We start from the raw sequence: 14,149 nt of genomic DNA on the forward strand, positions 1-14,149 counted from the left end.
AACATTCATCTGAACTGAAGCTTATTTAGCTTTGGTTGAAGTTAACTTAATGCTTTATGTTTCTTATTTTTTTCTCCCTAAAAACAATTAGATTAATTAGACTAATTGGTGGACCCCCTGCGCTATCCCCTTTTAAGGACCTTTAGATTCAATTTTATGCCTTCCAGCAATTTAATCACTGCTTTGTTAAAAATTGTTTTTCCTAATACATAATTCATAATATAGGCATAAACAAGCCAACAAACCAAAAAGACAAACACAGACCCATCGCTACAGAGCTAATGGGTCATTATCCTATTTTAAGTTAATGATTTATAAGTTTTTTCTTTTCCAATAATTTGAGATTAAATGTTCCACAAATCTCTACATCACATGTACACACACGCACAGACAGACACTTTTGCTGACATGTTTTAATCTCTGCCACCTGAGTCACTGAGGCAAAATTGTCTTTCTTATCTAATGACCAAAGCAAAGAATTGAAGTGTTAAACACACACACACACACACACACACACACACACACACACACACACACACACACACACACACACACACACACACACACACACACACACACACACACACACACACACACACACACACACACACACACACACACACACACACACACACACACACTGTTGCTCAATACTTGTATATGTTTTCAAAGCTACAAACATCAGTACCAAAGGTGAGAACATGTCTTTACCAACTAAACCACTAGGGGATGTTGCAAATCAAAAGTATTACATGATCCTTTTTAGAAGCAATACACACATTTGCATCTGTATAAAATTAATATAGCCCTAAGCTACTTGATATACTGATACCTGTATACTCATCTGAATGGATAAAAATGAATTAGTTTCAATAAGCTAAATTGAGGTACATTTGTAAACTAGTGAGTAATAATTAGAAGGTATATATGCAAACACACAAATCTTGTATCTGAAAAATCATATTGGTTACTAAAGAGTCTTGTAGTCTTTATGTATTTGTATTTTCCTTGTAGATGGTCCCTTCGGACTTGTCTCTCAGCCGATAGCTCATAGAGATCAGTTTATATTATAAAGCACGCTTTGAGGAAAATTAGGTTGTAGCTCATTGTCTACATTACTATGATTGGAGAGAGGTGTCATTTGTGTTTTAACAACGTTTAGCTCACAAGTTATTGATCCGGGAAGTTCAAATCTATGAATATATTGCCAACTTTACTGAACTCCTTGAGTTAAGCACTGACTGCATTTCTTTATATTTCACTATGAACCGCTCCACTGTTAACGTACGGAGCTCTGAAACACTGTCAGCGGGACATTAAACAGTAAGTGTTGAAACATTAAAGTGTTGAAACAGGCATTAAAAATTAAATGTTCGGTGTTTCCAATTTTGTCCCTTGTTTCTTGTCCACTGTGGGAGATGTTGATGCAATGTTTTCTTGATGCTTGCAAAGTGGCCTGAATAGATTCAGAGGCCCATTGAGGATTCAAACAATGACTTAAGTTTATCAAAATAAAGATGGATTGCAACAAAAACCAAACAACTTATATGCTGCTTGCAAGTGTGTTACACCATGCCATCCTGACTCCATGTGCAAGGTCAAAAGACTGAATTTCGTTGCACCAGCGCCCCCCTCCTGTCAGGAGTGGCATATCCTTTAAATGTTATTTCCCCTCACGCATATAGAGGGCACAATCTCTCAGAAATAAACAACATTAACAATATTATAACCAAAAGATTTTGAAATGAACACATTTGAAAAAACTAAAATAGAAAGTATGACTCCTACAATGAAGGTGAGTAAATGTGAGTGAAATATCGCTTTAACCATCATCATGCTCTTTAGACTAGATTCCTTGTCAATTTTTTTTTATTTACTGTAGGAAAATAACACAAGCAAGTTTATCTATTAAGTCTGAAGTCTAAGCTAAGAAAAGCTGCATAGCCGGTAAAACAATGTTTTGTAAGGTCTGAATTGCAAATGTATGTTGAGAGGTGCAATGAATGCATTCGACTAAAACAAATTTTGTAGCATCCATGCATGAGGAGTTTTGTGACAAATCTCCAACTGCCATTGGAAAAGATAAAACTATTATAAACAATAAGTGATAAACAATATTCAGTGAGTCAAGCAAAGGTCAGCACTGTTTTTCTTCTTTAACTGTGGTAGCAGTAATAGGTGTTTAAATGAAGACTGATCGCATTCTCATTTAAAGCTCTTAATAAAAAAAACCCTGATTCGATACAATCAGCTTTAAGACATAAACATACTGGATTCAGTGTAAAATACAAAGAGAGAAGCTGATCTACAATAAATCCACAGAGTTGTCCAAAGCAGTACCTGGTGAAATGTTAAAGCTGTATTTACTGGAGTTTGGATTTGCAGCTTTGTACCCTTGCAGGTCATGGCAGTGGGTCTAAAGAGAGCTTTATTCTTTACATTTCTACAAAGATTCACAACAGGCTGTCTTCATTTTTTTTTCTTTTTTTCTGCTTAGTTGTATCATGAAGCTCTGACTCTACCAATAACATCAATAAAGTGACCAGGCTGTGACCTGATTTTATGGTGCGAAACCATATTGAACGTGGTAGACGACAGATATAAGGCATGGCTGACCTGAGAGTCAACTCGAGCGTCTGTGAACTTAAACAACTCTGAACTGTGACTGAACCTCTCTCAAAACCAGATGGAGAGCTGCTTCCATTTCACAAGTCCCAAGAAGCAGCCTGCCAACTCTGTAGTCTCCCAAACAAATGATAAGAAATGTCACCACCATTGCAGCCATCATGGAAGTTCATTGCCGTCTAAACTGAAACGCACACAAAGTCTTAGGTCATTTTGAGGTTACTTAGAATAATGCTGAAGTCTGTAAAACTGCCAGGCTTGTAATTTTTATTGGTTTCTATACAAATGGCATATTGTATTGTGAGGACTATGGAAAAATGCTATAAAGGCCTGTTCACCAAATATTAAGATAATAACTAAAGATAAGTATATTGGTATCCACACCAACACACAATAACGTTCTGTTTATTATAAGCGATCCCACGCTGCAATTATGTTGTTTGCCGCTTTAAAGGCTTGAGCGGGATGGATTCTGATTGGCTGTCAGTATTTTTATCATTTATCAACTGACAAAAATGTATCTGAAAGTGAATCAAATGATATTGCTCCTCTTGGCATTATCGTTATATTTGTGGTTATAGCTTTGCTATTCTAATACATTTATAATAATTTTTAAAACTAAATCTTTATTGTTATTGTTATGATCCTTGTTGTGAATGGGCCTTAAAGGCACAATATGTATGTTTTCACCGCCAGAGGTCGCATTTTCAAAACAAAAACAAAGGCGAAGCTTGATGAGCTATGAAGAAGAATGGAATGATGGGAGGAGTCGTTTTCACCATCCATAGATATATAGAATTCACGAATCATGAATTCGTTTTTGTATTACCTGTACATTTGATCACACTTTTTTACATCATCACATTTTATGCCATAAGGAACGTGAAATGTAATGCTGTATTAACCTGTTATTGATATGTGACTATTTGACAAATGATTTGGTGGGTTAATGTTTTTTTAACCATTAACCCACCAAACAGTTTAACCAAACAGTTTTATGTGTTTAAAACAATGGTACTAAAATTAAATTTAAATGAACCCACAGTCTTTGCAAGTAATGGCTGAATATTTTAAACACATACTGTATTTAATTTCACTGCCATAGACTTGGTCACCAGACTTGATAAAAAAGCATTACTGAAGTATAAACAAAGTGCGGTATAACTGTATGTATACAATAAATAATATACTTTTGCTTACCTGTCTATTAAAACACATGCAAGAGCGGAGTTTCTGTCAAGTCCAAGTTTGTAGCGAAGCTCTCTCCATCTCGAAAACGGCAAATTTGATCCTTGTTTTATTTCTACGTATAGCAGCCCATTGATACGGCCTCTAATGAGGCACCTATGTGTATATATATCTATGGTTTCTACAAGCGGAAACTGTGGATAGTGCGGATATTACGTCATTGACGTAACACGGGACGAGCCATTATTTAAAACTGGAATTTCTCTGGATTTACAAATCCTTGGGAACTTTTGGGATAATGTAAGTACACAACTGCATTAAATATATCACACTGTATATCACATATATTACAAAGTGTTTTTTTGGGGGGGGATATTTTATTACACAAATCTTACATATTGTGCCTTTAATACAATGTGGTGTAGAACTAAACATAAGTAGCTCAGCTATGCCCCATCAAGACCCAAACATGAAAATCCTCACTTCCCAGAATGGTGGATCTGTTGAAGAAGCTGCCAGAGATCAAAATTTTGATTATGAAGATGTTGAAAACGATAGTTTTGAGAACATGGTTTAGATGTGAATGAGTCAGATGCTGAATGTACTTGGGCAGTCTGCTCAAATTGAAGTCAAGTCAAGTCATCTTCATTTATATAGCGCTTTTAACAATGTAGATTGTTTCAAAGCAGCTTTACAAAGATAAACGTATAATTTAAGGTAACAGAGATTGTTTTGGCTTTATAGCGGTTCTTTAATAAAGTTATATTCCAGCTAAAGTTAGTTTTGATATATTCGCTTCCGTCGCAACGATCATTTGTTATTAAATTTGGGGCCGCTAAGACGACACCATTCTCTCTACACAGACTTTAAACGCGAACCTGTGAGAAAAGCTGATGGCGGTCACATGCGCATTAAGAATTGGTTCTGTAGTTATGTGCGTTTGAATATATGTGCGCAGGTTTGGAATTATCTACAAACCAAGCCTAAACAAAGTATTGTTGTGAAAATATCAGCAGTTCTATACTAGGCTATTGCAGCAGTTAGATATCATCCATTTTGGAAATAGATCCGGGTCACTAAAGACCCGAATATGTAATAATGATTGGCAGAACATTCATGAATTTAAGGGTTAACATTTAACCCTGTAGTGCTTTTTTTACTTTACGAGCAAAAAATAACGTTTTTAATTTTGTCAATTCAAATACATTTGGCAAATCAATTAAATTAAGTTTAGTTTAATTTTTTATTCGTTGTCATCTTGGACTTGAAATGACAGCCAGTTAATTCAAAAAAAAAAAAAAAAAAAAACTCTTCCTAACTCCCCCCTGGATCTCTCCAATGGTTGGTTTGAATGAAAATTGCAAATCACAATAGGTCATGCATTGTTATTGTGATGTTTGCTGAACCATCATGACTTCAGGTGACATATGTGTTAAAAACTGCAGTAACGTAATTAAGTTTTAATTTTATTCATTAATTAATTTATTTTTTAAATAGAAAACTGCTTCTAATGTTTCCCAATAGGATTGTTTATGCTCTTGCAAAGCAGTTACTCAGGTTTACCTCTCCTGTCTATTTGATTTACTGAAGTCCTCTATCTTCTTTCTTCCACTTTAATCCGTCTCCCCGAATTATGTAAACAGGATTGTAAGGAACCAGCACTGAAAGGAAAATCAATAAATGCACAAAAACAGTAGTGAGAGTTAAGTATAGTGCATTTGTTTTCTCAACAAGAGTACTCTTTTCTGGCATCCCATAAATATGATCACAGTGAATTTGTAAGTGGGAGGTCTTAGCAAGGGCAGTGTAAGTTCAGCGGCCGTCACTTCAAGTGTAGTTCTGCAATGACCGCAGTTTCACATCTGCCCTTAAGACCTCAGACTGCCTGGTGAGCACAGCTGCCAAATATTTAACACAAAATAAATGTCTTTGAAGGCCACAATAATGAAAATGAATTTATTAATTTATCTGGTTTATACTAAACAAGATGGGTATGGACAGATAATTTTGTATAAATAAGGAAACAGAAGACAGTGAACGTGATCACGAACTTGTGTTTATTTTTATTGATTTTTTTTAAATAAAGGATCTCCATTTTGTTGCATCAGTACACTGTCGGTGATTTTTCTTGCATTGGTGTTTTAACTATTGCACTTAATAGATATGTGTATGAAAAATGCCCACTTAACAAAAAGTTTTCACAGCCAAAAGCCTGTGCTACTGGACATACAGCACCTTTAAAACTGTTCTAGGTGCAATGACATTTAGATCAGTTCAAGTTGAACAAAGGAAAACAAAACTGGCCTGTAATTAGCTATTACAGATGCCTTGAAAGATTTACTGGTTCCTTCTGGTGTTACCATCTGTACATATGTTAGACCATTTTTAGACCTTATGATTACTTTATTACAGTTGTACCTTCATTACCTCTCCCAGTCTGTCTAATGAACTGGTAGCAATCTTACACAGAACCACTGTGTAGGCAGACTTAAAATTAGCTGATCTCTATTTTATTTGAATAAAGTTGTATTGATTCTGAACCAATGGTATTGCTTGCTTTTGTATTATAAGCTAAAAGGAAGAAGGAGAAATAATTATGTGAGATTAATGTTTATAAGATTCATGAAAAATGTATGAAAAAAATACAGTTTTTATCATTGTGGACAAAAAATTATAATCTTGTAGTGTTTTTCTTTTGAGATGTCATCAGATGTCACTGCTGATATGTTAAATAGCACTTGGAGCCAAATGTTGTGGAGGAAGATATTCTGATTTCATAGATTGGACAAATGGGTCTAATGATTTAAAAAGAAAGGGGATCTGGAAGAATCTGGGAATAATATTCAGGTTTATCAGATGACCTGATTACGACAAAGAATCTCTATTCCAGGCCACTGCTAATTACGGTCACTTCTTCCTTTCACGGTCGCAGAAATCTTTTGGGTGCTTAGGAGAAAGGCTAGGAGGCTGAAAGACTGGACCAATGCATGTGAGAACAGCAAGTGGTATTGTTATAGGATAATCAGCTCCTGCCTCTAATTAAAAGGCTCACGTTTCACAGACAAAATCAGCTCAAAGTGAACTTCAAAACATGTTCAAGCAGAGAGAGAGAGAGAAAAAAAAGGTTCTGGATAAGCCTTTTCACATGTCTGAAACTATTGAGGTCACAGACCTATTTGATAGCTTATTAAATTAATTTTATTAATTTTATTATGAAGTGTTACCAACAATCTTACTGTTTATTTAAAAAAAAAAAAAACACAACATTAAGTAATCCAGTGTTAAAGTATTAAAGTGGTTTATTGTGGGAATGTAACTTCCAGCCAATCAGAATGCTGGGAACCTCCTCAGTCCAAAAGCACATGCCATATATAAATTCTCAATCGACTGTGAGGTCTTCACTGTCATAAAAACACTAAAATGCTAGACTCGCTGACATTTCTATTTGAGAAATTCTTTCTTTTCTCAAATTTTAATCTTTTTAAAAGTATATGGCAGGGGACGGAGGAGTGTGCAGTGAGATGTCCAATGCTCAGGAGAGGAGATCTATTGGAGGTGCAGCGCACTCTCTTCATTCATTACGGCATCTATCTGGGCGAGAACAGAGTGGCGCACCTGATGCCTGACATCATGCCCATATTAACTAACGAAAAACAGCTCATTAAACCAGTCGTCACCAACAAAAGACTCATTTTAGGCTGCATTTACAGAAACGCGAGTATACGCGTCGATTCGGTTGAAGATTTCGCGTATGGAGCTCAGATTCTTGTGAATGATATGGATATGAAAATGAAGTGTCAAGCACTGGCGAGCGAGGACGTCGCGAGAAGAGCAGAGAAACTGGTCGGCGACATTCCGTACAGTTTGTTATGGAATAATTGTGAACATTTCGTGACGTATTGCAGGTACGGTACACCTGTGAGCCAGCAGACAGAGAGGGTGAGTTATCTTTTATACAAAACGTGGAAAATATAGCCTAGAACACACCTTAGTCTGTTGTACTCAATAATTAAAATAGCAGAATTTATATTAATATTAATAAGTAGGCTATTATATAATTAATATCATGTTATCAAAATGTCAGTATTGGATCACAAATGATAAAATATAAATAAAATGATTATGATTATTTTTAGTGCCTTAACACCTGGAATTTTGAAAAATAATCAGTAAATTGAATTTGGACTAAGTCTGTTAATGATATCTTTAATGTATTTTCTTGTGCAGTTCTGTAACTGTCTGAAAAACATCATTCGGGACCAGAGAAGTGTGGCCTTAACCGTTGGGATGGGAATGTTGTACATCCTTTGCTTTGGCATGGCACCTTCAACTACATTACCCACAATCCTTATCCCCTTCATTCTGTGGATGGCTGGCTGAGAGACAATTTCAATACATCAACAACACAGTCCAGTCTTAAAGGACAAAACACAACAATGCAATGCATCAGTGCAGAAGTGGAATATGTGTATGTAAAATCTGATTATGTAGTCAAGCAATGTTTGAGCATAGTTTGCATTAGCCTATGTTAAATTGTAAGCTTTATCATTCAAGCAATTCATGAAAACATGCCATTAGCACTAGCTTGCTGCATATTTTTCATTTTAAATCATATACTTAAAATTGGTAACGCCAATATTGTTGTAGCTTAAAGTTACAGATTTCATGTATACTGCTCACTAGAAGTGCCTTTAAAAACATACATTATAGTTTTTTATCATTATTTTTATGTTTGATTGTGAATTTGTACAGTTTAAAATATATATTTAATACCTTACGATCCTGAACAAGAATCAGAAGAAGAACATTTAGACATGAATAGTAGATGTGTAAATAGTACAATTATTTCTGGTTTGCTGTAAACAGTTGATTTGATTTATTACCATATTTTCATCGAAATAAAGCCAAAATGTTTGAATTCCAAACATTCTCAATGTTTGACCTGTGGTTGAACCTGTGGAATCTGCAAAGATTCTATAATCTGTGCACCTGATTTACCATCACTGAGTGTTTTTAGGCCAGGTCAATGTTCTGTGTAAAAAAAAAAAAAAAAAAAAAAAAAAAAAAAAGCATTTCCTAAAGGAAATTTTTCAAAAAGGAAATATTTTCTAACTTTTATTGCAAAGTTCTTCTTGACATTAAATCATACATAATAAAAAAGGAGAAACATTTTAATTATTGAATTATGTCACTTTAGGATGGATGTGGGTAGGAATTAATTGTCAATGTTCACAAAAAGTTGAAAAATGTTAGAATTTTATTTAGAAAGTAGTAGTGTTTGGGTCTAAAGCAGTGGTTCTCAACACTGTTGTCCTAGCGTTGTTAAAGACACTATTAAGAGGCCCCATCATGTGAGTGCCCCCTTACATGTTTTTTCTGGTAGTCCTGCTGTAATGATGATATATATATATATATATATATATATATATATATATATATATATATATATATATATATATATATATATATATATATATATATATATATATACACATATGTTTTTTTTATTTTTTTTTTCAAGATGATTTATATTCATTTTATATCGACAAATAGCTCACCTTGTTTACAAAGGATTTTTACACTAACAACATTGTCTGCTTTGGGCAGATTAATTTCAGAAAGAAACTAGTCTAGTAGATGAGCTGGAAGAGTAAAAATGCTCAGTTTAGCTTTTGATGCAACCAACCACAGTTTGAGTCTGCCTTTTCCTGATCCCATTCTTCTCCCTATTCCCAATGCAAATTGATGCATGAAACTCAATTTGTTACCACGCTAAAAACCGTGGCTCCCTTCCTGCACCTAGGGCTGGCTGCAGGGGGCAGTATAAGGGAGACGTCCCTGCCGCTGCTCCACCACCCGGAAATGTTGCGGTGATTAAAGAAGCTATGAGTGGCTCCCGGGTGACGAATCAGCAGCCAGCCCAAATGACACCGTTGGATGTGTGCATCAGGCAGAAATATCTTGCAGGTATACCCGTGCTTACAATTTTTTACAAGTACAAATGTGCAAAGAAATGTTTGAAGTTTGCTGAGGCCCCCTCAAAGTCAGAGTACAATCAAAGTTTCACTACTACCAATGAATACACTTACTAATCTCTAACACTAACACACACACACATATACCTCATAAATACTATAAGCATGTATAGCATTTCTTATTCAAATATTTGTTTGGTTTTGAGTTGGCATATCAGTACTTTTAATATTGAGGTTCTCAACTGCAAGGTCTTACATAACAGAAGTGCAAAGCAACACTTCCTGTGAAAGACTCTCATTAGTAATGTGTATTATCCAGGCAGGCCTATGCCTGACCAGACTTATGTGTACATAAATGACAAACTGTCATGATACATTTGAATTTAATTCTTAGTAGCATCCTCTTGGTCAGGGTGCATACATTCTTCTTAAATTGTTCTGTTCAACCTATTTCGTCAAGTAAGCATTATACAACTAGCACTCTGCATTAATCTCGCTATTGACCCGGGACTTTCACCTCCTGGCAATTAAGACTGACTTATTCAGCAGGCCTATAAATATCTATTCAGACACAATGGGGCTTATATCAAACTTGTAAAATCACCTTGTCGTAGTTAACATGTGATGCCCAAAAGCTGCTTAATTAAATGAACCACATCACTCCTCCCAGAGCAGATTAAATAAATTGAGTAGATGTGAAGTGAACTGCATCACTGTTCACTGCCTTCCACCATGATCGCTCTCAGATTGTTTAATTTGTTCTTCATCACATCAACACTGGAGAATGAGTGTGAAGAAGACAGAGGGATGAAAACTTACGGCATCTCCCTTTACAAGCGTGGTGACCTTTTGGTGGTGTCAAGGACTCTTTTTAAACATTTTGGAATCTACTTAGGTGAAGGTCGCGTCGCTCATTTTACCCCAGACATCCTACCAGTATTAACTAAAGAAAAGTCCATTGTTGAGCAGATGGTGACCAACAAAAGACTGATTTTTAGAGTTTTGGCCAAGGCAGCCAGTGTTCGTGTAGACCCTTTGGCTGATTTTGCATATGGTGCTCAGATTCAGGCCAATAGTACAGATAGTATGGTCAGTGTACAGCCACTGAATGGAGAGGAAGTGGCACAGCGGGCGGAGAAGCTGATTGGATCTTTCTCCTACAGCTTACTGTGGCACAACTGTGAACACTATGTCATGTATTGCCACTATGGTGTTGCATTTAGCTTCCAAACCTTCCAGGTAAGAAAAAAAAAAAAAAAAAAAAAAACAGGATGGAGAGTGATATATGTGGAATATAATTTTTACGTCTCTCACCAAGGCTGCAATTATTTGATCAAAAATACTGTAATATTGTGAAATATTATTACCATTTATAAAAGCTGTTTTCTATGTGAATATATTTTACATGTAATTTATTCCTGTGAAGGTAAAGCTGAATTTTCAGCAGTGATTAATTCAGTCTTCAGTGCCACATGATACTTCAGAAATCATTCTAATATGCTGATTTGGTGCTCAAAAAACATTTCTTTCACTATAAGCGCCCCACTGCATGTATTTACTTGTCCATTTTTGTTTTCAAATTCCAAGCAGGATATCACAATTTCCTCCTACACAAGTACTGATTATCTCTAATTTGAGTATGTCAGTGAACTTTTATCCTCATGGTTTAGTCCCCATAAATAGAGCTGAGAAAAGACTTGTGCACATCTTGTGCATTTTGTAGTAACCTTAACCACATGTGCTAAGCTGCTGGATGCAACAAACAGGATAACTGTCAGAGCACAAAAGCCAAGTTTGAGCTATAACAACAGTTATGAATCTTGTATTTGGGGCCAAACAGCTCAGACTATGATTATGCTATGCTATGTATGAAAATTAGATTCAATTAGTTACTTCATTAGGTAACATACTGACTAACAATGACAATAGTATTTAGAAATGTTCAGGTTAATGTTATTTTTTTTTTTTTCACATTTCAAGTTGTATAAATGAATATTAGATTAAAGTCTATAACTAGATTTTCATTTTAAAATAATGTTATTTATAGATTAAATTTGATAGGCCTAAGTTTAATAAAATTAAATACATTTTGTTCATTGCTAGTTAATGATACTTTATGCATTAACCAATGTTAACAAATTGAATATTTTTGTAAAGTGTAACCAAAAGAATGTTTTTACACAACATCATTCAATAAAATAATATAAAATGAGCATGGTTCTTTTCCTATTAAATGTGATCAGCTTTTTTTCATCTGCTTTTACATTTGCAATTGATTTTAAAATAATAAAAAAAACTAAAGTCCAGTATACTCCTTTATATCTGAATAAATTCTGAAAAGGTGAAAATGAAAAAGCCATTTTATTTTTCATTTTGAATAGCATCAAACAACAGTACCAGCGCCGTCTAGTGGACAGTTGTAATTCATTACCTTACACAGTGACAGAAAAAATGATCAGTCTGTAAAACCTGCAGCAAAAGTTTCTAATATAGAACAAAAACATCTGATTCCATTCTAAACACGTCCTCTCCCCTCTCTTTCAGTTCTGCAAAACTGTAAGGACAATACTCTTCAGCAGGAAGATGATATTCCTGTCAGCTATAATCGGGGTCTTCATCATTTTATATCTAGGCGCTATGACACCTCTCGCCACCCTCCCCATTGTCATTATTCCCTTTACCATATGGATGGCATTTTGATGACACTCCGGGTGGAATTTGTCCTTTATGTTGATCCAGAAATTGCCACAAAAGCATCAAAGCATTTACTCTGTCAACAACTGCCCTTCAATACACAGGCTACAAAATCTCTTGGTATCTGGGACAATATGTGTCTGGTATGCAAACTATAGCCTAAATGTTACAAGAGGTGGTGAAGATGGATTATTCATAAAACTTTGATTGAATTGTTGTATGTGTTATCACATGTCATAAAATATAGGTCCTTTGTCTGATGCTTATCATGAATGTGTATGATAATTATGATTATCAGTTTCATTTAACCATTTTAGCACTATTTTTGTAATAAATAAAAACTTAGCATGAGAAAACAACACTATTTGCAATGTTTAATGTGCACCAAGATTGCAAGACATCTGCCACTGCCCACAGCAGAATTGAAACCTTGGAATAAGTGAAAGTGAAAAAGAAAAAGAGAGGAAATCTGTCACTGGGTATTACTGAAGGAAACAAACAAAACATCAATAAAAAAAATCCCAGAATCATGCATGTAGTCGATTTATATTCAAATATGTGAATGTTAATTCTACATAAATGCATTAACAATTTATAAAAGCTTCCAGTATTTACTTTTTCAAATCATATGAAATTGTCTTTATGAGCAATATAACAAATTCTGTATAATTTATGTCCAAATTTAAGGCAGTGCTATTTCATACTAATGCAATTCAGCAATTATGGGTTACAAAGAAACAGTAAGTAATATTTGGATGGTCCTGAGTTCCATGATGTAGTCAGAAAGAATACTAATGGGGATAATTATGATGAATGGCAGTTATTGGAGAGATGCTGGAGACAGTGTTTACATTAGCTAATGTCCTACACTGAGCCTGGGGGAAATTAAGAAAATTCTACTGAATCCACTTAAATATGTACTATTCAGGCTTGTTTGTTTGCAATTATAATAATGACATCATTCAGTTATTTTTAGATTAATTGACAGACAGGTACTATTTCACATTTTAACTAAGGGGATGCATTACTTAAGTTGATAATGAAGTAAAGTTGAGCATACATTTTTCAAAAGAAGTGTGAAATAATTTAGGTTTCTTTCTTTACCTTTGAGATAATCACGGAGAGAAAACATCCTAAAGTATAAGGCCATGAATCTGTCATATTGGAATAAACCGCAGATAAAAAGCTGCTCTGATCATAAAAACAATGTCTCTAATAAGTTATAACTGCAGTCCCACTTTGACTATGACAGATATATTTCTTTATATTTCATGGTGTTATATTTTTACCCTGAAGTAAAACAGCTAACAGCACTATAGATCACTGGATTAACATCAGAACAAGCAGCGCTTTAGGGAGCTGGTTATTTTTGTCTTTATGTTCTCTGTAGTGTTGTTGCACTGATGCTATTTATGTCAATTTGCCTGGCTGGACATTTACCTCAGTCTCTAGAAGTGAATGAAAATCTATACCAATTAATTATACAGCTAATAAGAGACTAAAGCTGCCAGCTCAGTTCTATTAGAAACCTATTGCACTGAGATTTAGGGGTGTTTAGCTGTATTACTGTAGGCCTACATAGATGCCATAGCAACCAAACTGCAATTACTGTTTCAACAACCTAGAATATGAGAAGAAAACACATCACAAGACAGATTTCCTGTGGT

At 34.9% G+C, this 14,149-nt stretch overlaps 2 protein-coding genes across 2 annotated transcripts; both read left to right on the forward strand.

The window, feature by feature from the left end:
• The first annotated feature begins 7,219 nt into the window (after window positions 1-7,219).
• lrata (lecithin retinol acyltransferase a) lies at window positions 7,220-8,735 on the forward strand. The gene is made up of 2 exons (XM_081362575.1): window positions 7,220-7,752; window positions 8,041-8,735. Exons 1-2 carry the CDS (start codon window positions 7,234-7,236, stop codon window positions 8,191-8,193), a joined length of 672 nt encoding a protein of 223 aa, XP_081218701.1. The 5' UTR covers window positions 7,220-7,233; the 3' UTR covers window positions 8,194-8,735.
• A 1,785-nt stretch (window positions 8,736-10,520) lies between these two features.
• LOC308688867 (lecithin retinol acyltransferase) lies at window positions 10,521-12,488 on the forward strand (the record flags this gene model as incomplete). Its single annotated transcript, XM_081362309.1, has 2 exons — window positions 10,521-11,027; window positions 12,333-12,488. The coding sequence occupies 2 exons, from the start codon at window positions 10,521-10,523 to the stop codon at window positions 12,486-12,488; spliced, it is 663 nt and encodes a 220-aa protein (XP_081218435.1).
• Between the last annotated feature and the right edge of the window lie 1,661 nt (window positions 12,489-14,149).

Source organism: Scardinius erythrophthalmus (assembly GCF_964197995.2).
Source record: "Scardinius erythrophthalmus genome assembly, chromosome: 3".
Classification (NCBI taxonomy): Eukaryota; Metazoa; Chordata; class Actinopteri; order Cypriniformes; family Leuciscidae; genus Scardinius; species Scardinius erythrophthalmus.

Bases quoted from the DNA above. Each gene is read 5' to 3' on its own strand.
- lrata (XM_081362575.1), top strand. From the start codon at position 7,234: ATGCTAGACTCGCTGACATTTCTATTTGAGAAATTCTTTCTTTTCTCA. The intron at 7,753-8,040 runs GTGAGTTATCTT...TTTCTTGTGCAG, and splicing joins TGAGCCAGCAGACAGAGAGG to TTCTGTAACTGTCTGAAAAA.